General features: G+C 44.0%; 1 protein-coding gene across 1 annotated transcript in view; it reads left to right on the top strand.

Annotated features, from left to right (window-relative positions):
* Positions 1 to 26,625, top strand: part of LOC149339213 (uncharacterized) — a 28,964-nt gene extending 2,339 nt beyond the window's left edge. The window contains exons 2-5 of the mRNA XM_089550425.1: positions 7,969 to 8,147; positions 9,092 to 9,298; positions 20,090 to 20,389; positions 26,460 to 26,625. Of these exons, the coding sequence (XP_089406551.1) occupies positions 7,998 to 8,147; positions 9,092 to 9,298; positions 20,090 to 20,389; positions 26,460 to 26,597 (795 nt within the window). The 5' untranslated portion in view covers positions 7,969 to 7,997 and the 3' untranslated portion in view covers positions 26,598 to 26,625. The remainder of the gene's footprint in view (positions 1 to 7,968; positions 8,148 to 9,091; positions 9,299 to 20,089; positions 20,390 to 26,459) is intronic.
* Positions 26,626 to 26,830: the final 205 nt, after the last annotated feature.

Consider the following 26,830-nt stretch of genomic DNA (forward strand, 5'->3'; position numbering starts at 1 on the left):
CTTCGAGCACTTTTCAAATATGGGAAAAATATATATGCAGTTTTAGCATCTTGTCAATGTATTAAAAGTGTAGTTTCGTAAATATGAAATTAATTCTTCCGAAGTATACTTCAATTCTAACAAACGGGCAGTCCTTTTAAACGTATTTACAGCATATTTCTAGCTGCCGTTGAACAGTCGAGGGCTCGAAATTGCGTTCCGGGAAATGGAATTTGCATGTTGTCAATGTATTTGAAGTGTACTTCCGTACATACGAAATTAATCCGTATTTACGGCGCTTGTCCTGTGTTTCTTGTAGTGCGCTTTTCGTCTTTGCGCTGTCTGTTTACCTTTCAATATGTACCACCAAATTTCCCGTTTAGCTGTTTTGCAATTAATTCGTGCAAAGAATACTTAAATTCCAGCAAATTGGCAGTCCGCTTTAGCATATTTGCAGCACACTTCAAGCTGCCGTTGAAGAACCTAATGCTCGAAATTGAGTTTCGGGAAATCCCATTTTGGTGTTGGCAATGTATTTGAAGTATACCTTCGTAAATACGCAATTAATTCGTCCAAAGTATACTTAAGTTGTAGCAAATGGGCAATCCGCGTAAAAATATTTGCAATAACCTTCAAGCTACCATGGAACAATCTAGGGCTCGAAATGACGTTTCAGGGAACAGTGAAAACTCTCCCTTTCCTGCGGTCGTTTCGCTTATGGTAACTTCTAGCAGGAAGATAATCATCACTTATTTACACTAAGTGCGGAGAACGTGATAGCATTGTACCGGCAAAGGCGCCTTGGGTAGTTACGAGCCCGAAAATGCCAGCGAAAAGGACCCCGACTGGCAAGGCCGACCGGCTCCCTTAGACGCCCGTGTATCTGTTGGTTGACAGTTCGACTCCCGACCTATGCCTAACGCAAGTTTCAACTAGTAATTCGGTTCTAGATTCCCCCAGATTCGAACGCGACCAATATGGCACTTCTGCGATATTTGCCCACAGTCTTTGCGAAAAAAACGCCTCACCGGGCAAGATAGTGCGTCGCTCTCGGTGGGTATACAGGGTGTCCACGCTAACTTTAGCCAAGGGTTAAAAAATCAAATATTTGATGTAGGCCATGGAAACCACTCACTTACATCTACCAACCGGCTTGCGCATCATAGGCATTTTTTTGTTTTGCAATTAATTAATCAGCAATTAAGATAATTTTTTCTAAATGCGTCAAAATTGACTTTAGACAAAAAATATGAATAGAAAAGTTGGAGAGCACCTTCAGAGACCCACATTCCACTTATTTGCGGTAAAGAAAACCTCAAGTGTATATTTTTTCCGAGCTTCAGAGAAAGCCTGCGAAATAAAAAAAAAATCACGTGACTTGCGCATTCGCGCGCCACGATTGTGCTGCTCTCAAACGTGGCTTGAGTGAACGAAATCAGCTGCTGGCAAGGCGCGACGACCTCAATGCGCCGGCAGGGCCATATGTCAACGGTGGTTGCTACCCCCGCGCGAGCCAGTCTGCAAGCGGGATGGTGCAAGTTGCACCGAGCGCACCGGGCATAAGAAAATAAGAAAAAAGAAAAAGAAGATAAGTAAAATACTTGCCTATCTTCTCTGCCTCTCAGTGGCGAATAAAACTTGTCGCATTTGTGTTTGTCACCTTTGGCCATTTCATAGCTCACAATGCTCGGCGCGTTCGCTGCAACTTGCACCGTCACGCTTGCAGACGCAGCCACTGTTGACATATCGGTCTGCCGGCGCATTGAGGTCGTCGCTCCTTGCCAGCAGCTGATTTCGTTCACTCAAGCCACGGTTGAGAACAGCACAATCATGGCGCGCGAATGCCCTAGTCATGTGATTTTTTTTTTGTATTTTGCAGGCTTTCTTTGGAGCTCGGAAACAAGATACACGTGAGGTCTTCTTTAGCGCAAATAAATGGAATGGGGGTTTCTGAAGGTGCTCTCCAACTTTGCTATTCACATTTGCTGTGTAAAGTCAATTTTTAGGTGTTTAGAAAAGTTATTTCAATTGGTAATTAATTGCAAAACAAAAAATTGCCTATGAAGCGCAAGCCGGTTGGTAGATGTAAAGTGAGTGGTTTCCCTGGCCTACCTCAAATATTTTATTTTTTAACCCTTGGCTAAAGTTAGCGTGGGCACCCTGTATATAAGGCAAGCCCAGTTTAAAGTTCATGATTTGCTGCGTAGATATCTTTGCCGTTCCCATTGCGTCAAGTGACCTTATATTTCATACACCTCTTGTTTGATGATGATTATGCGTGTACTGTTTGTTCTTCAGTTGAAGCATTGACCCGTCTCTTTCTGTGAAGCCGTCCAGGAGACCTTTTTTAAGCACAAGTGAATATATTTTTAATGTATTAAATGTATATTTAATCTCTACTTTAGGTGTACTCGAATGTATTTGATGTATATTTTTAGTATATTTTCAATGCATTACAAATATGCTAAAAGGGCAAAAATGTACTTTTCGCGTATATTTAAGAACGTTCAAAATATTATTCCTAGTATACTTAAGAAGCATTCGTATGGGAGTTTAAGCATGGGGACAAAAAATGCGAAATAAATATGAAATTAAAACAATATGTTTGAAATACATTTTTAACGCATCCTCTCTTTCGCAAAGGGATTGAATAGTTAACTTTCTAGCTATTACGTTCAGCCTTTTTAAATATTGGGAAGGTGTAGTCCACCGCAAGTAATATCTATATCAATTTTTAGAATTTCGAAAATCCTGTTACCCTCAGCGCAGTGGCCGAACAAATTTTGGCTATTTCGACGAGTTACGTGCACTGGGGAGGTTTGAAGGTTTATGAAAACGAAATAAAAATGAGTTATCAGTTTCAAAAAAAAGTTAGTACAATAGGAGGTCCCACAGTAAAACAGTCTGGGTGACCCATCAGGTATACTTAAGTGCAGAAGTTTGAAAGAGGAGCTGGAACAAAAGTATATGGAATCAAGTTAAAACCTATTATTATAATTTGTGGCAATGAATAAGTTATACAATAGTTAGCGGGCATAATTTTAACAAAAGGCATAAAACAGCAAAGCATAAGAGCAAGAAAAAAAGATAAAAGACATCAGATAACAATGGACAATGAATAAATGCAGATGTTATAAAACAGAACGGAGGAAAAAAAAAAGATATTCCAGATGAGTAACAATATGACCGTTTGCTGTCGGAGTGCGGAACAGAAAATGAGATTAAGGTAACCTTATTTTTGACATGAAGCTGAATGTGTTGATAAGGGACGTTTTTTTAGTAAAGTGTAGAAAGTGGGCTGCGAACGTGCGGATTTGACTGCTAGTGGTAATGGATTCCAGGTTTTTATGGCGGAGAAAAAAGCAGTTTGCTTTCCACAATTTGGGTTCACTTTTGGCAGAAGCGTACTGTTTTGTTCAGAGAATCTAGTGTTATTGCTATTAGCAAGGAAGATGCGGAAAAACAGAGAACTTGATTATTATCATTGCGAGCGCGGTAAATTAGAATACCTAACCGGATCCCACCGGATCCCACCGGCGGCAGTGGTTGTTTTTTCTTCTGCTTTTCTAATCAATTAGCTTTAAGCGATAACATGTTCAGTAGTATTCTAAATTGATCAACACCACAAAATAAATAAATTAATTAAAAAAAAATCCCCTGTGCCCCTTGGTTTCTGTGGCTGTTGGCTTCTTTCATATTTATAACGAGCCCCTCATTCCCCTTCCCTTGTTTGCTAAGATTAGGGAGGCATTTTAACGGCAGAATGTTTAGATCAGAGTAAGGAGGTGAAGGAGAGGCTGCGTATGGGCTGAAAGATAAAATTCGAAGCGCTTGATTTTGAAGAGGAGAAATACATGACAAATGGCATGAATAGGTATTACCCCACGATGATAGGCAATAAATAAGGTGACTTTTAATGAAAGCATAGTACAGGGATAAGAGAGCATGGCGTTGAAAGAAATGTCTAGTTTTTATTACCACCCTTATTCCAAACGAAATATTTTTACTGACAGATTTGTGCGTAGATAAAATTTTAGATGACAGTCAAGCGTGATGCCGAGAAATGTAACGGATTCGGAGGCAGTGATATTATGATGTCCCAGATAAATATGTGAGCTCGGGATGATATCCTTTTGATGAGAGTGGAATATCATGAAGGTGGTTTTTGTAGGATTCAGTTGTAGCAAGGTAAATTCACACCATAAAACAGTATTCTGTAAGTCCATTTTTAATTTGTTTATTAGGCGTGTGAAATTGCTATCTTGAGTGAATAATGTCGTGTCATGCGCGTAAAGTATACATCTTCAATTCATTTCATTTCATTTTATTACCTTAAAGACCCCTCGCGGGGTATTACATAAGGGGTGGGATGAGCAGAAAAGGTACAAGACAATGCAATTTGTGATCATGTACAAAAATGTTGTTTAGATTGCTAGCAAATGATAAAGGACAGGGGATGTCGACGATATGCTGGGGAAGGCCGTTCCAATCTATAGCTGCACGTGGGAAGAAGGAGGCTGAGAAGTAACAGTTCGGTCACGTGGGCGAGAAAGTTGAAGCGTGTTACTAGTGCGGTGAGAAATGTATGATGCTGGCGTGATGTAAGGGGCACGGTTAAGTGATGAGCAAAAGAACTTGTGGTACAGTGATAGCGTGGCTATGCGACGACGAACGGAAAGAGGCGATAGTGCTGATTTGGTTTTTAGGGCTGAAACATTGACGTCGTAGGAGTAAGAAGAATGAATGAACCTTGTGGCGCGGTTTTGAACGGCTTCTAGATCGTTTACGAGGTTAATATGATGCGGGTCCCATATGGCGGATGCATATTCAAGTTTAGGTCTAATGAGTGACTTGTAGGAGAGCAATTTCACGTGATGTAAGGTGAGGCGAAGGTGACGTTTAAGAAATCCGAGAGATTTGTTAGCTGATGAAATCACGTTAGCAACATGTGCATTCTACGTTACGTCATTAGATAATGTGACGCCCAACTATTTGGAAGTTGATATAGGTTCTACGGACTCGTTAGCAATTTTGTATTGGAAGGCATCACTCTTTTTGCGACGGGTGATGGAAAGAAGCTTGCATTTGCTAGGGTTGAGGGTCATAAGCCAATCTGCGCACCACTGTTCAATTTGGTTAAGGTCCTGCTGGAGGGCTTCTTGATCAGTTATGTTTGTTACTTGGCGGTAAATTACGCAGTCGTCAGCGAACATTCTAATTTGGCAGGATAAATACTGTGGGAGATCGTTAATACAAAGGTAAGTCATTGATGAAAATGAGAAAAAGAAGTGGACCTAAAATGGAACATTGTGGCACTCCTAAATTAATAGTTAAATGGTAAGAGAGAGGTTCGTGTAGCTAGACAACTTGTATACGGTAAGTGAGATAACTGCGTAAAAGAGCTAAAACAGGTTCACAAATGCCGAGAGATTCTAATTTAGTGTAAAGTATAGTGTGGTTAATTGTGTCAAATGCTTTGGGGAAATCCAAGAAAACAACACCGGCGAAAAACTCATTATCCATATATTGTTTAATCCTGTCTGTGAATTCGATTAATGCTAGTTCTGTGGAGTAATTAGGGTGGAGTACAAATTGCTCATCTCCTAAGAGTTTGAATTTGATGAGGTAGTTCATTATGCGATTGACAATTAGGTTTTCTATTTTACTAAAGAAAGGTAATATAGTTATGAGACGGTGGTTACTTAGGCATCCTTTGTCGCCTTTCTTGAATATCGGTATCACCATACCTTTCTTAAGTTCAGTTGGAAAAACACCAGTCTTAAATACTAAATTAATAATGTTGCTAAGAACGTTAGGCAGCTGACGACCCACCAGCTTTATTTTAAAAGAAGGAATTTCATCGATACCAGGAGCGGTATTTTTTAGGCTATAAATTATCTGAAAGTCTTCGCCTGGTAGAGTAGGGCGCAAGTAGAAAGAGTGACGGCATCGACGGGGGCCACAGTAACTACATGGAGGCGAGGAACCGCAGCGCGAGAAAAAGGAATTAAATGCATTAGCAGTGCCGGTTTGATCAGTTAAAGTACATTCACCATCAGAGACTTCCATTATGCTCGTTTTTTTTTCAGCTATATTCAGGAATTCCTTAATTACGTAATTCTTACGAGTGTCATTTCCATTTCTAAGTATCTGATTTTGGTAGCAATCTTGCTTGGAGCGTTTAAATGCTGCGGAGAGAGTATCCGAGTATCTTTGAAAGCGCTGTTTTAGGTGCACGTTAAACAGCTGCGTGATAACCTTTTTGAGAAGGCTATTTTGTTATTTATATAGCTTAGAAGGCTTTTGGGTATCCATGGGTTCCGGGGAACTGAATACCAATGAGTGATGGGAGTTACTGATGCGCACGAGCTAATTATTTCTTTAAGCTTCGCAGAAAATTTACTGAACGCGTTATTGGCAGATATTTCTTGTAGTATGCTATTCCAGTTAGTCTCAGTTACTATCGTGCCAAACTGGTTTCTATCAAATGATTGCTTATAACGTTTTCTGGGGGGTTGCGTGTTGTATGGCATTCATTAACCGGAAAGTCGTGTAATGGTTCGTGATATCAAAGTTGACTACTGCGATCTGAGGCGTAATAACACTAGGTAATATATGATCAATGAGGGTGCTAGAGCCTTGATGAGCAATTCGCGTTGGTGACGCTAATAGTTACTCCAAACCATGGCCGAGCAAGCAGTTTGTGTATCCAGAACAAGAGCTGTTAGAAATCGGTTTGGTTTGGTTTATGGGGTTTAACATCCCAAAGCGACTAAGGCTATGAGAGACGCTGTAGTGGAGGGCTCCGAAAATTTCGACCACCTGGGGTTCATTAACGTGCACTGATATCGCACAGTACACGGGCCTCTAGAATTTGTCCTCCACCGAAAATTAAACTACCGCGACCGGGATCGAACCCGCGTATTTTGGGTCATCAGCCGAGCACCATAACCACTGAGCCACCGCGGCGGCTGTTAGAAATCTATTATGTCAATATTTATGTCACCTAAGATTACGATGTTCTTGTTTTCACGATTGAGAATTTGGAAGATTTCTAGTTCATGGCAAAAGTGCTCGTAAGATGCGGAAGGTGAGCGATAGATACTACCAATGACAGGGTTTCTGTGTGAAGCAAAAATGGATTTGTCAAATTCTAACCCCACTGATTCGCACTTTTCTGTATAAACGTGATGTCGTGACGGTGTTTGTATGATATCTCGTTAGAAATGAAAATAGCAGATCCTCTGTGCCGATCAGTTGACCTGTGATAGTATTCATTTTGATAGCCAGGAAGAGCAACTAGCGTACCGTCATCGGATGACAGCCATGTCTCAGAAAGACAAATGAGTGAAAAGGCGTAATTAACGAGCGTTAAAAAGCTTACTAAGACATCGTAATGCCTTGGTAAACTACGATCATTAAAATGGTAAATAGACTTATGGGTATCAGCTGAATTAGGCAGGAGGCTTTTAAGGTTATCTAGTGAGAAGTGCATGATGATTATCGATATATGGTGCTCCGTTTAAGTGAAGACTGAGAGACCATCAACTCCAGAGACGCGGTAGACGTCGCTATCCTTGGTCTCCCTTGCCTTGATACGGCGAATGCCTTGATACGCCTAGGTTGCTTTGCCCACAAGCTTCTCGAATGCACATGTATTTTGGCGCGATGTCGCCAAAATTTGTTGGGCCACAGCGCCGAGGGCAACGACCTTTTTGAAATTCTAAATGCCGATATGGATATTACTTACGGTAAGCTAGATGCCTCTCAGTAATTAAGGAGCGTAACCGTAATAGTTAAAAAGTTAGCTAATTAATATTGGTTAACCAGCCTGCTAGTTATTCTGATGTATTCTGATGTACTACAGCGCTCTCAATGCTACACCGAAAAAAGCCCTCTTCTAACTCAAGAAGCCCACTTTTAAAAAGTGTGTAAAGTCTTACGTTAAACACCCTCTATAGCACCTAGTATTTCCACACTCCTACGCAGCCACGACAACCAGAACTCTTCGACCCGGCATGCTAATCTGCGTCGTCGGCGAGAGCTTCGCGAACCCGACGATGCTCAATGGCGGCTTGTGCGACTATGCCATCTACCCTGACCTCGTGATTAACGGCACTGTCTTCGTCCCGCTTCACGGACCGACCTCTTGGGAGGCATTCGTAAAGGTAACAAAACGGCGTACCCGCCGCTAATTCAAGAGAACTTATGGATGTGATCAGTTACCAGCGCGGACGGTAGCTACTTAACGGGACAGTAAAATTCGAATGAAAACCACTGCATTAAGGTGTTCCGAGTAGAGGCTTACAACAGCGGTTTTTGTTTTTGCCTGTTCCCGCAAGAACACTAAGGGAAACGTCAAAAACAATGCTTTAGCGCTGCGTGATAGGGCGTAATGTTAAAGCAAGTGTGCGTCCGTGAAGCAGAGAAAATCGGCAAGTGAGGGTCGTTTTAGGTGGTTACGTTATTTGATGTGGTCCTGCTTGAAATAATATTATCCTTTCTTCGCTTGAAAGACTGGCCAGCCGTGCCTGGTTAAAAATAGTACTTTTTAATTTATTGTCATGCATTTGACCAAAAGACTTGGGGGCCTTTCTCAGGACTACCTGTTTTGCGAATAGGTTATCGGCATGCGCTCTCCAAACACGTGCAACATCCGCAGCGTTTTGACATAATGTTAGCGGTCTGGACCGCGCCGAGCGTACTTACTACAAGATGGAGGGTCAATGGAACGCAAGAACAATAAGTGCGAAATCATACAGTAAGGAACTCTGCCGGAGCATATAACTTGCACATTTCTATGCCTAGAAACGCTCTTTAATGAGGCCAGTACCTGAGTATTTTTGTTCCTAAATATTTTTTATGATAGACCGCTGATTTTATGGAGACTATTACTCGAGACTGAAGGTGGCCATAATAAAGAAACTTCGATTGATTTCTGAGGGGGGGGGGTTGACTCTACACGGCAGCACAATCTGGCGGGAAGGATGGGGCAGTGCATACGTAGTCGTTGTGTTTTGCTATTCGGCAGTGTACCCGAGAAATGCATCTGCTTTGCACCCTGTTAGAGTTCACTGTAACACTGCAACGCGACCGCCTTTCTGTTGTGCAGGCCATCCAGGCGAATTCGCAAATGGGGGTCGGTTTGAGTTTCTCTACGCTCCATGCCAAGAACAGTAACGGCACCGTGGCCTTCATTCCCAACGCACTCTCCGCGATAGATATCCTTGTGCAAGCGTTCAGAGTGTCAGCCTTGGGAGTGCTGGACTTCGCTCACCGCGATGGTATGAAAACCAACGAGCTGAAGCCAATGTTCGAGGTAAGCAAGTGTGCTGCTTTTTGTAAAGTCAAAATCAGTGCGAAAGTGACCTAGCCAAGCTTAACCTAACGGTAGGTATTCCGCAAGAAGCATAAGTAAAATACTTGAATAGAGATGCCCTTTGGTTTCCTTGCAGTTGATTGGGGCTTTGGTTCCAGCTGGTGAAGATCAGATAAGAGCAGATTTGATGAAGGATGGAGGAGAGATTGAGCTCGAAAAACTATCCACCCTGTATATGCAATGCTTGTGATCTCGAGCGCACCTAGAGCTTGGAAAAACGCTAACATTATCTTAATTCATAAGAAAACAGACGTCAAGGACTTGAAGAATTTGAGACCGATCAGCTTATTGTCTGTTGCCTACAAGGTATTTACTAAAGTAATCGCTAATAGGGTCAGGACAACCTTAGACTTAATCAACCAAATGATCAGGCAGGCTTTCGTAAAGGATATTCGACAATCGACCATATTCATGTTATCATTCAGGTGATAGAGAAATGCGCAGAATATAACCAGCCCCTATATATAGCGTTAATTTATTACGAGAAAGCATTTGACTAAGTGGGAACCTCAGCTACCATGCAGGCATTGCGGGATCAGGGTGTGGAAGAGTGTTATGAGAAGATATTGGAAGATATTTATAATAACTGCACAGCTACCATAGTACTCCATGAAGTCAGCAATAAAATTTCGATAAGGATAGGTGTCCGGCAGGGAGACACGGTCTTGCCTATGCTATTCACTGCCTGTTTACAGGAGATATTCCGGGGTCTGAAATGGGAAAAGTTGAGGATAAGAGTTAAGGGAGAATACCTAAGTAATCTGCGATTCGTTGATGACATTGCCTTGCTGAGTCACTCAGGACATGAACTGCAAAGCATGATCAGTGAATTAGACAGGCAGAGCAAAAAAAGTGGGGCTAAAAATTAACATCCTGGTCCTGGAAGTAGTAAGGGAATATGTCTATTTAGGGCAGATAGTGACAGCTGATCCGGATCATGAGAGGGAAATAACTAGAAAAATAAGAATTGGGTGGAGCGCGTATGGCAGGTTCTCTCAGATCATGAATGGCAGTTTACCAATATCCCTTAAGAGAAAAGTACACGACGGCTGTATATTACCGGTACTCACCTTTGGGGCAGAAACGTGGAGACTAACAAAGAGGGTTCAGCTTATGCTAAGGACAACGCAGTGAGCTATGGAAAGAAAAATGATAAGTGCAACGTTAAGAGATCGGAAGCGGGCATAGTGGGTGAGAGAACAAACGTGGGTTAATGACATCCTAGTTGAAATCAAGCGGAAGAAGTAGGCTTGGCCAGGGCATGTAATGCGAAGGGGGCGGCAGAAAGTTAGGTGGACAGATGAGATTAAGAAATTTGTGGGAATACGGTGGCCGCAACTTGCGAAGGACAGGGTTAATTGGAGAGACATGGGAGAGGCCTTTGACCTGCAGTGGGCGTAGTCAGGCTCATTGATTATGACGATGATTCTTATTCTACAGCAAATGACCGTCACACCAGGAAAATATTTTTGGCACTGATCGGGCGACACCAGAGCAGTAGCCTTCTTGTTAACTGTACTCCTTCATGGCGCCTGAGGGTCCAGTGGACGTATGATAAAATCGCAGCAACAGAGGAATTTTTGCATTGTCAACAATTTTTTTCCATCATCGAGCGCTAGACTGTGAGAGGAAATCCGAATTGCCTAACAAAATGCAAATACCGTTTTTTCCTGCGGATTTCTCGCTTAGTTATTTCCCTCTACAATACTCAAATGACAAACCCTTTTGTGTGGCGTCATATAATGGCGGTATCGCTTGTAAGCAGCAGATAATTGCTGCCACTTACCACTATCTCTTAATCTTTTTCATCATGGATTCGGACCTGAAAAGCATTTCATTTGTAGCATGTATAGTACTTCAAATGACATGAATTATATATTTTGTAGCTTTTCCCATCGACGTTTACCGAGCTCAAGCAGCGCTCTTATTGGGGAGTGGGCACTTGTTCTTTGAGAGGTGCCTACTTTTTTAGGTTATCATAATTCCTGACGTCACTTGAACGCATGCTGCGTCCGCATTGCGCACTACACAGGCGCTGGACACAGCGGTGCGCCAACAGAACCACAAGACGCCGATGGTTTTCCTCGGTGTGGAACTGCATGACTATGATAATTTCGTCAAGTTTGTTGAAGAAGTGCAATCAGCAGGGTAAGTATATTCAGAGTCACACTCTGTAATTCCACTCATACGGCACCTGGGAGTAGAAAGTGAACTCGACAGATAACAATCTGCTCAGTGCCAGTCCAAGTTTACGTAGAATTTCCACGGAAGGTGCAGCAAATCTGTAAAACCGGGAGTAATCACTCATTAGCATTTGCTGGAGATAAAATATTTGATACAAATAGCATAAATGTTACCTCTAAACAGAGTGCCACCTTTACAAAAATTTGCAGTGATATTCGTGAGAAAGTGTACAGACAGATGTTATTAGAAACTTTAAAAACCAATTGAAAGTCCTTTGTCTTGATACTTTTTAGTAACATCCTATAAGCCATCTTACGACCACTAGTCACCGATATTCAAAAGACTCAAGTATGTACAAATTTTTTGCACTTCCTCTCATCGACTTATCAATATTTTCCGTACACTTCCTACCAACGCTTATAGACAGTGCCTATCAACAACATTTCAACGTTAGGTCGACAACTGGCCATCGATAGTCAAAATATTAAAGTAGGAAGAAATTCTGTATACTTCCTATCGTAGAATTATCGACAGTCGGTATACACTTGCACCCAACAACTTAACAAAGGTGTCCATCAAGAACCTGTCAACGGTCTTCGGGCAACTGATCACCGATATTTACAGGAATCATGTTTATAGAAAGTCTTCATAATTTTTGCCGTCAACGTAGCAACATTTCGAATTAGTGTGCAACGGTACTGTACCACTGTTTATGAACGTTATTTTAACGCTTCAAAATGATTTTTTTGAACACACAAACTTCGGCTGTTTAAAATGATAGAAGCAAAACAATAGTTAGTACAGCCATATTTTGTACACTAGCCTCTCTACAGAAGCCCTCGGGACCTCATTTTCCTTTTGCTATGAATTGTTGAAGGGGTTCTGGAGTGCACTCTAGGAGAGTAGATTATTTGGTTACACACAGAAATTCCCTAGCGGTTGTACGTGCTTTATGCAAAGCCGTCGAGAACCTTCAAGAGGAAATGTTATTTTCAGTACGAATTACCGATGAAACTCCCTTTTTGATATGAATATACCAGGTGTGCACGGAAGGTGATTACTAAATTTTGAAAATAGGCTTGTTGAGGAAAAGGGAAGTATTTTGCGGCTTAGTAATACCAGTGTTTGCGGACGTCAAAAAACAGGCGAATGATGCTAACAAGAAAACTAATCAACAAATTCTAATAGTAAATTTATTCCCTACTGCCAGTAGAGACTAGTTTGCAATTAGAGATTTGTAGCCGACACACGCGAACACATAGCAGGGGCCGCCGCGTTGGCTCAATGGTTATGGCGCTCGGCTGCTGACCTAAAACACGCAGTTTCGATCCCGGCCGCTGCGGACGAATTTCGATGGAGGCGAAATTCTAGAGGCCCGTATACTGTGCGCTGTCAGTGCACGTTAAAGAACCTCTGGTGGTCAAAATTTCTGAAAAGCCGTTCACTAAAGCCCATTCATTAAACGCCATTAAACCAAATCACACATAAGAGGAGTTTAGGTCACCGCTTAGGTCAATAGTAGCAGTGACGAAACACAATCCGTGGTCAGTCAGGCTAACCAGGCTCTCGCTCTGCGCGATGGCAGTGCGGCTAGGCTGATGCCCATCTTGAATATGACCCCGGTGAGGAAAGGAGTGATCCTGGTGGCTCATGGTGCGGACAACACAACCGGATCGTTGCAAGGATTGAGATGTTTGACATGCACAGTCTCGCAGCCACGTCGGCGGAGATCGGCAGACGGCGTGAGCGGCTGAATAATATAGCTGACGGGAGATGTGCCCTCCAGGACCCGGTAGAGGCCACTGTATTTGGAGAGAAGTTCCTTGGAGGTGCCAGAAGTGCTGGAGGGGATCCATAGCCACACTGGGGAGCCGGGTGGCAAAGTCTGCAAGCTCTTCTTCGTAATTTAGCTGTTTTCAGCACTCCTGACTGTCGTGAGTGACCATGCGATCTGGTGGCAGACTTCAGCATGCTGGGAAGCTTCAGAAACAGTTGTACACTCAGATAAGGCAGGACGATAGGAAAGAACTGCGTCGATGGGAGCGGATGGGTGCAGGCCATAAAGCAAAAAAAAAAAAACGGGAAGAAACCTGTAGTGAATTGGGTAGCAGGACTGTATGCTTACGTAACATAAGGTAGAACAAGGTCCCAGTTTGTGTGGTTGGCAGCAACGTACATGGCCAGCGTGTCGCCCAGGGTCGGATTAAAGAGTTCGGTTAGACCACTTGTTTGCGCACGGTAGGCTGTACAAGTATGATGAATTATATTGTACTCGGAGAGCATAGCTTTAGTGACATCAGACAAGAAGACGCGTCCTCGGTCACGGGAATCCACGAGCAGCACCGGGTCGAAGAATGAAGCGCTGCAAAATGAAGGACGCCACATCAGGAGCTGTAGCAGCCGGCTCCGCGGCGGTTTGAGCGCACCTGGTCAGGTGGTCAATGGCGACAATTAGCCACCGATTGCCAGCAGCGGTGCTTTACGGCAAAGGACCGTATAATCGATTCCAACGTGGTGGTAGGGACAAGGGGGGCAAGGCAGTGGCTGCAACTCGTCAGCAGAGCGATGAGGCAGTTTCTTACGGCGTTGGGAGGCCGGGCGCGAGTGGACGTGCTTGAGGATGAAGTGTTACATGCCACGCCCGTACTACCTGAGGCGAATGCGAGTGTACAGTCGGGGACAAAAGTTGTATATCCCACGCCTCGGGAGCCGTAGCAACGAAAAACTGCGTTGGAACGCCATCGACAGGCGGCATCTGGGGATACAGCCAATGCGTGACATTTATCAGCAGGCATGTCGCTTGGCTCATTTCAATGTTTCGTGCTTTAGCTCACTGCAGTGTGGCAGTTTTCCGTTGCTCCGGCTCCTGCCGCGTGGATTATACCACTTTTGTCCTCGACAGTACATCTTGAATACTCCCGCGTGGCCGCATTGCCGGGTAAGCATGGAAAAAGGTGCAGACTTAGGACCGTAGATGTCGTGGGATGACGAGAAGCCATTTCCGTTCATCATAGTTAAGAAGGGCAGGGCAGGGAGAAGGCCAGAGATGCTGGAACCGCAGTTGGGTCGGAGAGTAAGTCTATAAGAGAGACAATCCATGGATATTTACGCTGTTCGGAAAGCATGTCGTTGGTAGTGAGGGAAGGTGGAACGGATTCGAGGGTGAAGAGCTCGGTAATCTCAGTTGATAGCGGGGAGCGGGACAGGGCATCAGCGTCCTGATGCTTTTGGCCTGACCGGCAGACGACGCGTGTGCTATATTCTTGTCGACGTAGAGCCCATCGAGCCAGACGGCTGGAGGGACATGTTAACGAGGAAAGCCAACGAAGGGCATGGTGATCCCTGACCACGTCAAAATGGCGGCCATAGAGATAAGCTCAAAACTTGCCGAAGGCCTAGACAATGGACAATCACTCTTTTAACTCGATAGCATTAAACGCCCCGTTACCCAGAAAATCTGGCATTCCTACACGCCACAGAAGCCACTTAGGTGGGCCACCAAGGTCACGTGACCTTGTGGCGTCATCGTAGCCTGCCCAACGAATTGTGAGCAAACTGACCACCGTGGCAGGCTGCTGTTAAATTAATGACCGATCGCGAGTAGTTTCTTAGGGAGAGCAACCTGGGTTACCCAAGCAACACCGGCAGGGCAGTGGGTGGCGCATCCCTTAACCGCTGCACATTGAAGAAGGAGTGGCGTGAGCACTGTCAGGCACCTATGAATGTAAAGTAGAGAATGACGAATTCCGCAAATGAAGGCATTAACTTATTAAAGCTATCGCGTCATGTCCTCAAGGCGAAGCTGAAGCGTCCGCTCCAATTTTGCCGTCATGGAGTAGGTGGATGCGACTTTCATGAGGTTACAGCTGGCGTATGCAACTATAGTAGTGAACAAAAAGATATAATATTTCGTTTTATTTAATTTACCTTTTTTATACTGCAGTAAAATTTGAGCATAATGTTAGTTGGACAATTTCAGACCTACACACAGCAACACATTTTTGTCACGAATTTAAGCGACAGTTTTTTCTCACAGGAAATTTATTGAGAACTGCTTTTTGGGCTGCGTGAAGGTATCAGCAATTGTTTTTTTTTACACAATGAGGCAACAGTTTCGAGATGCCTTTTCAAGATAACCACATGCGTCAGTACTTAAAACAAAAGCCTTTTCTGGCGATCATTGTTAGACTCCAATGAAGCATGGAGTCCATGATGCTGTCAGTGGACTTCTACTCCATGTTCTCCACTTTTGCAGCAGCTTCCAAACATTCTGCTCGGCACTGCTGGCTTTTTGTTCCTCCGACGATATTGATGCTTATCCAAATATAATCAACTGAAATATTATCAGTAGTCCGACTTGGCCACTCCATAAGGTCCACCATCCTCTTCTTCATTCAATTTTTCAAAAGTGCGAAAGTGTATTGGCGCCTTCAAATTTCTCGAGGGTAACTACGGATAATATTGTCGGTGCCGAAACCAGCTAATAAATGTAGAATATCCTCAGCACCCCTTTTTTTTGGACTGAGAAATGTGAATGATAGAACGGTCTGCTAGTATAATATTACAAGATAAATATTTGCATAGGAATCAGAAAATTTCATAAACAAATCGTTGCAGGTCAGAATTAGACGGACAATAAACTGAAATCAGTAAAAATGTCTCAGCATTATTGCTCACATAAAGAGCAACAATCTCAGCTGCCGTAAACGTACAAGATAGTTCCTCAGCAAACCATGCATCTCCAATACTACAACGCCGCCACCTGTGCATGAGGAACGACGGAGGAAAAATGAGTAAAAATCCTACAATGCAAACCCGCGAGACATCAGATCATTTAGATTTCAAAATCAGTTCATAAAGCAACCGCTATAATTTGTATTTACTAACAAAACTAGACATGTAGTGAGTCCCAGTGCCTTCTTATTTCTAATTTAGACATGTACGAGGTCTAGTAGAGGTTTTGAACATGAAGTCATGAAAAACGATTTCTTACCAAAAATATCTTCCGTCTGCGTACCATGGCTTCTTACCATCCCAAAGCTTTCTAGAACGTGCTCATCTCGAAATCGACTTTTTGGTTTTACAAATGCCTTTTTCATTTGTTTTTCAGACCTATCACCACTATTATTATCCAGACCCACATACACGACCTTCCAAGAGGTCCACCGCACGGTATTTCTGGGTGTCAGGCCTTCCCCGTATCTATGAGGACTAATAAATTGGTGGTACCTTCATTCGTGAGTAATTGGCTATGCTCGTTCCGCCATAATAAGTGTAGGAAAGTAGTACCATGTGAAAATAGAACATCATGGTCAAACCAGAAGTCCACGTAGTATCGTAAAAAAGGCCCTTTTTTTGGCTAATTTATGGTGGAAAGTCACGGTTTATATTCAAATTTTTTGCTGCGTATTTTGTGTGTATCTTCTAGAAATCGGAAGCGTATTCCGGAGCTGCGCGAAGTGTAAGCACACAACGCCACAAATCAGCAGCTAGGCTTCCGACACTCCATAACTAAAAGAAAAAATTGGCAGTGGCTTAGCCTGGCTATGCAAGGATATACGTAGCAAAAGCTAGCCTAAACTGTGGTTGCGGTGCTCGCGAGCTCTCCTGTTCAATTCTCCGACATGTTATCAGGCATGCGACACAGCTGGCGAAGCGAGTGGAAGTGAGCGCCACGCGAGGCAAGCGGTGTGACGTCATACCAAGCGGCGGCTCCGCGGCGAGGCGCGTGGTATGACGTCATGCCAGATGGCGCGACGAGCGCGCGGCGTCCGCCAGCTGCGGCGGTTGCTAGGCACCGGCTCATGGTCGGTCTCTGTGCCTCCTCGGAGCACCGCCTCAGCGAAATCGCGTTTGTGGCCAATGTAGCTTTCGCTACAAAATTACTGCATGGTGTGCACAGAGTATTGTCAAAAGCGCTCAGGAAGCGAATGCGTATGTCCAGATGCAGTGTTGCGTCACGTGGTGCCGCGGCACTCACCTGAGTGGGCCCGCATGCAGCGTCCATTCATGCTGAAGAGGTTCGCGTCTAGCATGTGCTAAGAGGGGCGTCACATCCCTTCGGTTGGATGCAACAAGGGACAAAGAGCCCTCTTCCAGTAAAATGAAAATGAATAATATTGCTTACTTCCGTTAAGTAATGTTGCGAAACCTTACCAGAATGCTTGTTTTGAGTCCAAGAACTCCAGCCTCGTAAGTAACCGTGAGCAACGCTTCTCGGCTTGAGCCCTGTGAATTCGGTGCTAACACACCCGGTAGAACACCCACAAGACTGCAAAAAGGACGCGCCATGCCGGGCCACGATCACCGAGTTGCGAGCCACCATGCGGCACCTGAGTTGAATACAAGTGCTCATGCTCGGCGATGCTCGACGTGCACACTTTTCCCGGAGAGTCTTTTTAGTGTCATGCGCTTTATATGCACTGTTCAGGACTAACCGTCATTAGTCTAACGGGAAACCGCAATGATCTATCCCAAACCACCAACAACATCACTTGCTTCACCCGTGTAAAGAGATCAATCAACAGCTGGCTGCATCATTTCTCTTACTCAACAGTTTTATTGGCGGTAGCTGGCAACACGCACTCGTACAAATGAATAGAACACAAAGGCCCTTTCTTCACGTAGACAGGGGAGGATATAGCTTGGGGCAATTTAAATGACTAAGAAAATGCTCCGCGCGCAATGCAGCAAGGCGTATGCGCAAAGCTAGAGATTTTAACCATCGTCCACGTCGCTGTAAATAACCGAGATGGAATGTACAGTTTCCAACCTGAGTAGATGAGAGGCATATTCTTTCCAAAAACTGAGTTGATAGACTTTCAATACCTTTCAGTTCCCATAGTTCCCGTAATACGACGGCCTCCCGCAGTATGAACTGTAATTTTACAACGAGGCAGATAGGCACCCGTTCCTGGGTTTTGCGTCAGTCTAGCAGTCGTAGTAGTAGAAGTATTATTAATAGTAGCCGGGTAACCCTGGAGGTGGTTGCCATGTGATCCACCGGGAGAGTGGCTATCGTGGACGGATTGGGTAATTTTGCGGTAAATTATAAACGCGAAAACGGAGGGCGGTTACACTTAACAAGGTGGGTATCGAGGAAGTAGGAGGAAAGGCGAGTGTGTAAAGTGCGCAAACCATGGGGTGGTTGCCAAGGAAACCACCCTGTGAGCGGGCATTGCTTACGGCGGAGGGTATCGTGTGTACGTAAGAATGCGCAATCGGAGAGGGGTTGCCACTAGAAAAAGTGTGCGGTTACCGTGGAGGGAGGGGGAGAGTTATACCCAACAGCTGCAGCTGAATCTCGCGTTAGACGGTGGTAATCGTTCCGGGATCTTTTTTCAAACGCTGTTTTAGTTATAGATATCGAATAGCACAGAAGGTACCTATGTGTGGTGAAAGTGGTACGCAAGCTGTTTTTTATTATTCTTTTTTTTTGCCGGAATTCAGGGTCGCACAGTTAGCTGCAGTTCCTAGGCTAGTTACATTCAGCGACTCTAATTCAGCTTAGAGCGCCTAAACCGAGCATGGATAGACGAGAGCATACTAGACCAAGACAGTATGAGTTTCTTCCTCTCGGTTCATATTTGTGTCAACGCGATAGCTTTAAAGGCCCCGTTCAGTAGAAAAACTGGCGTCGGAGATGTCGGCGTTGGCCTTGAGCGAAAAAACTGCCCACCGTGGCAGATGGCATTTAAACTAATGAGTGGTCGCTCGCAACAGCAACCTGGGTCTCACAATTAAGGCCCTCTGCTGGGAGCATCTGCCATCACAGGGCAATTGCGCGATGCCCAAATCCACTTCACCTGCCGCCACTGGGCGAACATATGCGGAGCACGCGGCACGTGTACTTATTACTTGAAAGGACTCGGTAATGGGCATGCAACTTTGAAACGCCATCAGGCTCTTGTTCACATTCTCAAGCTCAAGGCTTGACGAACGCAAGTATAATTTTTCGATGCTCGGATGATGACGTATTCTTCGGTTTGCCATACAGTGGACGTATATCATGTTATTTTTTGGGAGCGAGATTGGCATCTTCACGAAAGACCGAAATACTTTAATGGATGGGAAGAGTATGGTAGCGTAATTGTACTGCAACCGCAAGCAAAAGGAAGCCAGCTCCATTTGCGTAGGATTTTGGCGAAGCCACAATCGCAATACCTTTTGTTGAGGTGCAGTCCGAGTAATGTTGCGTTCAAGTTTGCTCAGTTGTAGACCGCTAACGTCGACCAACGTCACCAGTTTGTCCCCTCTGTCAGACGTCATAGCTGCATCTGCATTTTGCAAAATACAGCTATTACCAACATTTTTTTTACAGCGCGGAGTGCACACTACAGTGCTTTACGTATTGCCTCAAACGTATTACGTATTGCCCGGTCCGGTGATTCTAGACTGGCGGTTGCCTGTTTAAAGTTAATGCGTGCTTTACGAGCTCCAGATATCTACTCCTGGCAGCAATTTCGCATGTGGCGTATAAGCAAGAAAATTTCTTGTCCACGTGTTTGGCAAAACTATATAGCATGTTCTTGCCATTGGACAATGCAGGAAACAGCGGAGCGTGCCGAGCAGCATTTGCGGTCTCACGGTGACAAGTTCCGCATTATGTTCTCCTCGACAATGGGCGTCTTGATGTTTGTCGGCCGGGAGGGGACTTCCTCGCCAGAGCAGCGCTCAGAGTCCTGCGAACGCGCTCTCATGGTCGACTACGACGTCCTGTGCAATACAACTGTCAGCAGCGGAGACCCAAACTACGACAGTGACGATGAGTACGCGTACAAGACCTGGAAATACAATAACCGAACGATCTGGGCTAGTTACGAGACTGAGCAGTCCTTGAACCTAAAGGTGAGCCTTCCGATTGCTTCCTGGGCAGTCGACTGAGTTTGGCGGTTGCTTACATGAAGGCAAGCCGCCGCTGCGCTGCTCAAAACAACTGTTCAAAATAGCTTATCCACATGGGCTGAGAACAAAGTCGTGCGTGATGTCAACATGTCTAGCTTTCTTGGACATCATTGTCAATTTTGAGGCAACTATGGGATATTATACGATACTGTCATGAAGTTATAGAAGGGAACGGCCTAACCTTTCGATATGTATCGAAGTCTCGCTTTTAAATTTTTGTCCTGAGCTGGCACCGGTATTTAGCTCTGCTTTAGGAAGCCGATGAGGTACGTGTTCGACAATTGTAAGGCAAGTGAGGAATATTGTAAGACACTTTTATGAGTATACTGATGAGAATATAATTTAAGTGAGAGAAGAATGCCCGAAAAAATTGAATTAATTAACACGACGTTTCAAAGCCTACTCGGTTCCTTCGTGAAGTGTGAAAGCGGGCGAGTCGCTGCTTCGCTTTCTACGTCCTTGTATAGGGAAGCATATGGTCACGGAGATTGATTCACTACAATCGTGCCGCAGAAAACAAATGTGACGAGGAGGAATGTTCAGATATGGTGACTGTTAAGGTTCAATTTTATGGTACGTGAAAAAAAATGCGTTCATGTACAAAGTTTGATTGAAACTGCGCGCTTGAACAGAATTTCTCGGAGTGTAGAGGAATAGTGCAGGGATTGATTTACCCGCTACATATTCTCCTCTTCTCCGCTCTTTTTTGTCTGCCTATCCATCCATCCACGCAGGTACGAGACAAGAGAACTGAAAACATACGTGGCTTGAGTGGGATTCAGGTCCCCACTTTCGGGCCGATCAGTGCCTTTAAACCCTTTTCTATCGTTTTTCCTTAATTCTTCCTTAAAGAAGAGGGCTTCGTGCATGCAAAAACTGAAAAATCGTCAATCGAGCTAATGCTGAAGCCAAAAAAAATTTTTTTGTTAACGAGGCTTATTCTTCAAGAACGCTGGTCCACTCAAGGCGTGTATTTTATGAAGGGAGCCTGGTATGTGCTGTAAAGGTTATTAATGTTTCTTGTAAGTGGCCAATACTGCTTTCATATAGAATTAACCTCAGAACGTTCACTGCCTGTAAATGGGACACCGGGCTTCGAATCGCCGCATCGGGCGTGAAAGAAAAATGTGCGTGTTATAAAGTTTATTTTTTTTTTTATTTATAGTGACGATTCTGCAGTTTCTGTACCTAAAGGGGAGCGTCGGTTTGAAAAAGATGCCTGTAAAGCTCTCCGTGAAAACGTTTTTCTTGGAGCTTCATATTGCGATTAAAACGTGGCTTGAAGAAAAAGTTATATTTTTTGCACACAAAACTGCATATTGTGCAATAACCGCACGCCGCCTTTGGTGAACGATGAGTCTCACCTTTTATTGGGATATTTTACCGCGTATCCTCAAGAAAGAACTTCCGCTAGCACCTTACTGGACCGGGTTTCTTTAATTTGAAAGTAAGAGGCATACCGTTTGGGATGCCTATGCTCCTGAGCTTCGGCAGTTTGTGGACGACCTGGATGTCCCTATGGCATGCAGGTTTGACAGTACGCAGAGGCCGAGAAAATGTAACTGAAACTATTCCATTGCCCGGCTACTTCTAACAAGGCTACCTGTGATGTTCCCACTTCGTATTTGTATTTTAGGTGTAGCGGGCGCAGTTAATTTTATTTAAAAGTGTACGTTTAATCATGCTTTAAGCGTCCTTCAATGCTTATTTTCTTACCACAGAAAAGCCGCTCACATCACCAACTGTCTATATTTCGTACATTTGTTATGAGATGGCACCAAAGTGTTCTTGTCACAAATGTAGTGACGACCGCTTTCCTATGCCAGTCGCGGTTTATCGGACGTCCTGCGTTCCGTCCAGGAAATTTTTGACACGTTACACTATAGTTCGCGTCCTCTCCAATGCGTCTTATAATGTGGATAGTGGCATGACACTCTGTGGTGAAGGGAGCTGTAACAGCTTGAAGCTGTCGTTGGCAGTAAGCTGAAAGTGCATAAAATGGGATGATGAGTGCGACAGTGTCGATGTACAAAAAGAGTTAAGGCAAGGTTGTCCTTGTCGCCCGTGTTGTTCATGATTTGGATGAGAAATACTGGAAGAAACTGGGGAGGAGGGAATTTAGGTAATCAATCTCTCGTACATTTAAGATGGAATGATAGAAGAGCAGTGTTTGCTACGTTTAATGTATACTGACAATATTGGGCTACTAGCTGACAGCCAGGAAGATTTACAAACCCTGGTTAATACTTGCGGACACGAAAGAATGTTCTACGTTCTATGTTTAGTAGAATTCTCTCAGGTTTGATGATATTCAGTGATTTAACTGATCGGATTCTTACAGTACAAGGCTATAAGATTTCTAGGCTGACACAATGCTGATAGAGAAGTGTACCAGGGCGTAAGGGCTAAGAGATGCTGCGATGACGAAGCCGATAGCATTATGGCTGTAAAAGAGGTACAGCCAGGGAGAAAGTGTCTGGACCACGTGTTCCGCGAACAAAGCCGATAGCTTCGCTATTAGCCGGTGGCTAGAGACCACACCAGTGGAGGTGAAAGCAGAAATTGTGTTCTTTTCTCTCGAGTGTGGACGCCGGGTGATGGGTTTCGTTAACGGAGCACGCGGTAAACAGACTTCTGTTCCAGACTGTACTTGCAAAGGAATAATTGTGCTAAGGCTTATTTTTGTGAAAGCAATTTTGTATCTAAAGGCGGAAGTCGGACCAAGAAATAAATCGGAATGGTTCTGACAGATTAGCAGTAGACAAATGAGGCAGTTTAGTGGGACATGGGCTGAGCCCGGAGTAAAATATTCTGTTCAGAACGCCCGAGGAAATTCTATGATAGGAGGTGGGCAGCTAAGGTATTTAAATTCATGTACAGAAGGAGCGTTGAATAAGTGTGGCGGAAACGAGCTAGAAAACAAACCAGCAACTATGCAGCAATCGTGAACAGAGACATAAAGAGCTGCAAATTGAAGGTAAAAAATTCGAAGGGTGTGAACTGGTTAAAAAAATAAAAAATAGGGAAAAAACTTATAACTCAAAAGGCAGCGCCCTACACTTTAAAACATTATCGTCATCAGCATGACTAGGCCCACTGCAGAACAAACGCCTCTCCTATATCTCTGCAGTTAACCCTGTCCTTTGCCGGGGTTAACAGCCAGGGTTAAGCTGTCCTTTTCCCGCAAACTTCTTTACCACATCCGCCCACTTAACATTATGCCGCCCCCGCTACGCTTGCCTTCTCTTAGAATCCACTCCGTTACCCTCAAGGACCAGCGGTTATCTCGCCTTCGTATTAGATGCCCTGCACAAGCCTATTTCTTCCTCTTGATTTCGACTGCAATGTCATTAACAAATGTTTGTTACCTCATGCACTCTGCCCGCTTCCGGTCATTTAACGTTACACTTATTATTTTTTTCCATAGCTCTCTGCGTTGTCCTTAACTTAAGCTGAAACCTTTTTGTTAGCCTCCCGTGCGTTTCTTCCCCATAGGTGAGTACCGTTAAGATATAGCTGTTGTTTCCTCCTATGGGATATTGGTAAACTGACATTCATTATCTGAGAGATGCTGCCATGCACTTCACCCATTTTTTATTCTTCTCGTCATTTCCCTCTCATGATTCGGATCAGCGGTCACTACTTGCACTAAGTAGACGTATTCCCTTAGCCCTTCCAGCACCTCGATACCAGATATGAACCGCTATTCCCTTGCGAGGCTGTTGAACGCAACTTTCGTTTTCTGCATGTCGTTTAGACCCAACATTCTGCTCTGCTTGTCTAACTCATTGGTCATGCTTTGCAGTTCATCCCCGAATGATTTCGCCAGGAAACATCATCCGTCAATTGCAGATTACTTAGGTATTCTCCATTTACTCATATCCCCAACTGTTTCCAATACAGCCCTCAGAATACTTCTGTAAACAGGCGATGAATACCACTGGCAAAATCGTGTCTCCCTGCCTGACACGCTTTATTATTAGAATTTATTGCTGACTGTATGGAGGACAGGACTATGGCAGCTGTGCAGTTGTTATAGATCTTCCAGTATTTTTACTTAAGACTCTTCTACGCCCTGATTCCGCAATGCCTGCATGGCTGCTGAGGTTTCCACGAAGGGTGTTTCACTAAGACTTTACACAATTTTTAAAACTGGGCTTTCTTAGTTAGAAGAGCGCTTTTTTCCGGCACAGCGTTGCCAGGGGTGTAGTATACCAGAATACAACCCAGGCATGCTAACTAGCAGGCTGGTTAAAAATATTGAACCGTTAACTTTTTATCTATTACTGTTAAGCTTCTTAGTTACTGAGAGGTGTTTAGCCTACGGTAAGTAATATCCATATCAGTTTTTAGATGTTCGAGAACGCGGTTACTGTCAGCATTGTGGCCTAACAAATTTTGGCTATTTCGACGAGTGGCGTGCACTGGAAAGGTTGTTTTGCATGCGTTAGACATTAATATACATGTATGATATCAATATACGTGTATTGCTTCTTGACACTGTTATGGTCTCGGCTTGATCAACTGGGTGATGGTTGTCATCAAGTTGGTTGATACGCCGTTTGGTATCATTCCAGCTCTTGAAACAGGCTGGTCAAAGTGTTGTAATTAAAATTACGTACCCGCGTCTATATCGCATTTTTATTCGTGCATGCGTTGCTTAAAAGCCACTACACGCCGCAGTCATCACTCTGTTGATTAAACCGAAACAGCGTACGCGAGGAAATTTAATTATAAATTATTTAGCGATCGTACGTAAATACAGCGCGTGGTGATCCATGTCTTTTAATGTGTAATGCATCATTTGGAAAAAGAAAACACGCAACTAAAATTAGCTTCGTATAGTTCTTTAACAGCGGCCTTACGGCTTACCGGTGTTCACTATACTTCATGGTGTTAGCTAAGCTACACTGCACCGCTCTAGCGAATAAGTATTTCGGCAATTTATTTTCCTATAAAAAGAGGTATGAAACAACAACAAGGAAATGTTGGTTCTTGCTTGGCATGTTCTCGTATAGGTATAGCATAGGCTGTAAGCCCTCCACTCTAAACCAAATAGAACAGTGCTGGGAGAATTTGCCAATTAGCGGCCTTGTTTACTCCGAGCTACTAGAAAGCATCATCGCGAACATACGACAGTACGTATAGGACGGTAATCAAAATGCGAGGATGAGTGATGTGTGAATTATACCTCTAAAATAAAGATTATTAACGTGAAATATTAGCTGGCAGCCGTAATAACTGATGATATTGATTATGAAAAAGTTATGTAAACGGGATCTCATGCTTTAGTTTTGCAGGGTTATTCAGTCAAATGTATCTCACACGAGATACCTTTGAAGTTTTCCTCACATAAAAGTGTGTCTAAAAGCGAACTAATTCAATCAGTCGCAAAGACTGAACACTATCGTGTGTCATCCTTACGGAGCTCTGTTTCGACTACACACCAACGGTAATTTGTCTTCAAACTGATCATGGAATTTTTCATTAGCACGCATCCACCGTCTCTTAGCGCGCGTTCATGTCGCTGAGAACTGTTTGACGACAGCAATGAGAGTTGCAGCATACGTAATGCCCTCTAACTTTACTAGTGCATCGAACATACTTTGAAGTGATTCTTCTCAAGATTCCTACTTTCACCGTTTGGCGTGTTCAGCTAAAGTCTTTGGGGTCAGAGCTAACAGCTGACAAATGCCATTCGCGGGCTTCCGTACGAAATGATAGACTGAACGGAGAGTAATACTCAAAATAAACAATAAAAAATGCTTTTTTACTATATCCCAAGACGCCGCTTATAGCAAGCAACGTGCTCACAACAGTATCTCTGCTAGCGCATCGCGCGCAAGTTCATGCTCCTGTTGAAGGGTTACAGACTCTAGAACTGCAACAACGCGTGAATTCATAAGTAGTAGCAATATCTGGGCGCATGCTTTCGGTGTTTTTTGCGGTTTCTTGTTTGCCGGTGTAAAAAACAACCCGTAGCATCATAACTTTCCACCACTCTCTCCTGCAGCTCGAGAGGTACATAACGAACGTCTCTGACGGCTGGGCGCTCTTCGAAGTGCAGCATGACGTGGGGAAAGCGTGTGGCGTCAACGACAACTATCGTGTGTATCTGGTCCACGCGAAAGCACGCAACCGACTTCCGTAAAATCCCGTCTGGGCGATCACCTGGCGACAACAGCGACACGCCGACTTGTCCTCTTTTGGGTGTTGCTTTGTGCAACAAGCTGCCTGCGTTGTTTTTTTCCTTTTACGTTGTTTTTGAGTGACTATGCCACCTCGCTCATATCAATGTGCTGAGCAGTGGAGATACTCTCATTTCTATAGCAATAGCGCCGGCAGCACTGTTGAGCACGTGCTTTTTGTTTTCTGATGTCAGCG

The sequence above is a fragment of the Amblyomma mixtum genome, chromosome 6 (genome assembly GCF_055824585.1).
Source record: "Amblyomma mixtum isolate Tamu chromosome 6, ASM5582458v1, whole genome shotgun sequence".
NCBI lineage: Eukaryota > Metazoa > Arthropoda > Arachnida > Ixodida > Ixodidae > Amblyomma > Amblyomma mixtum.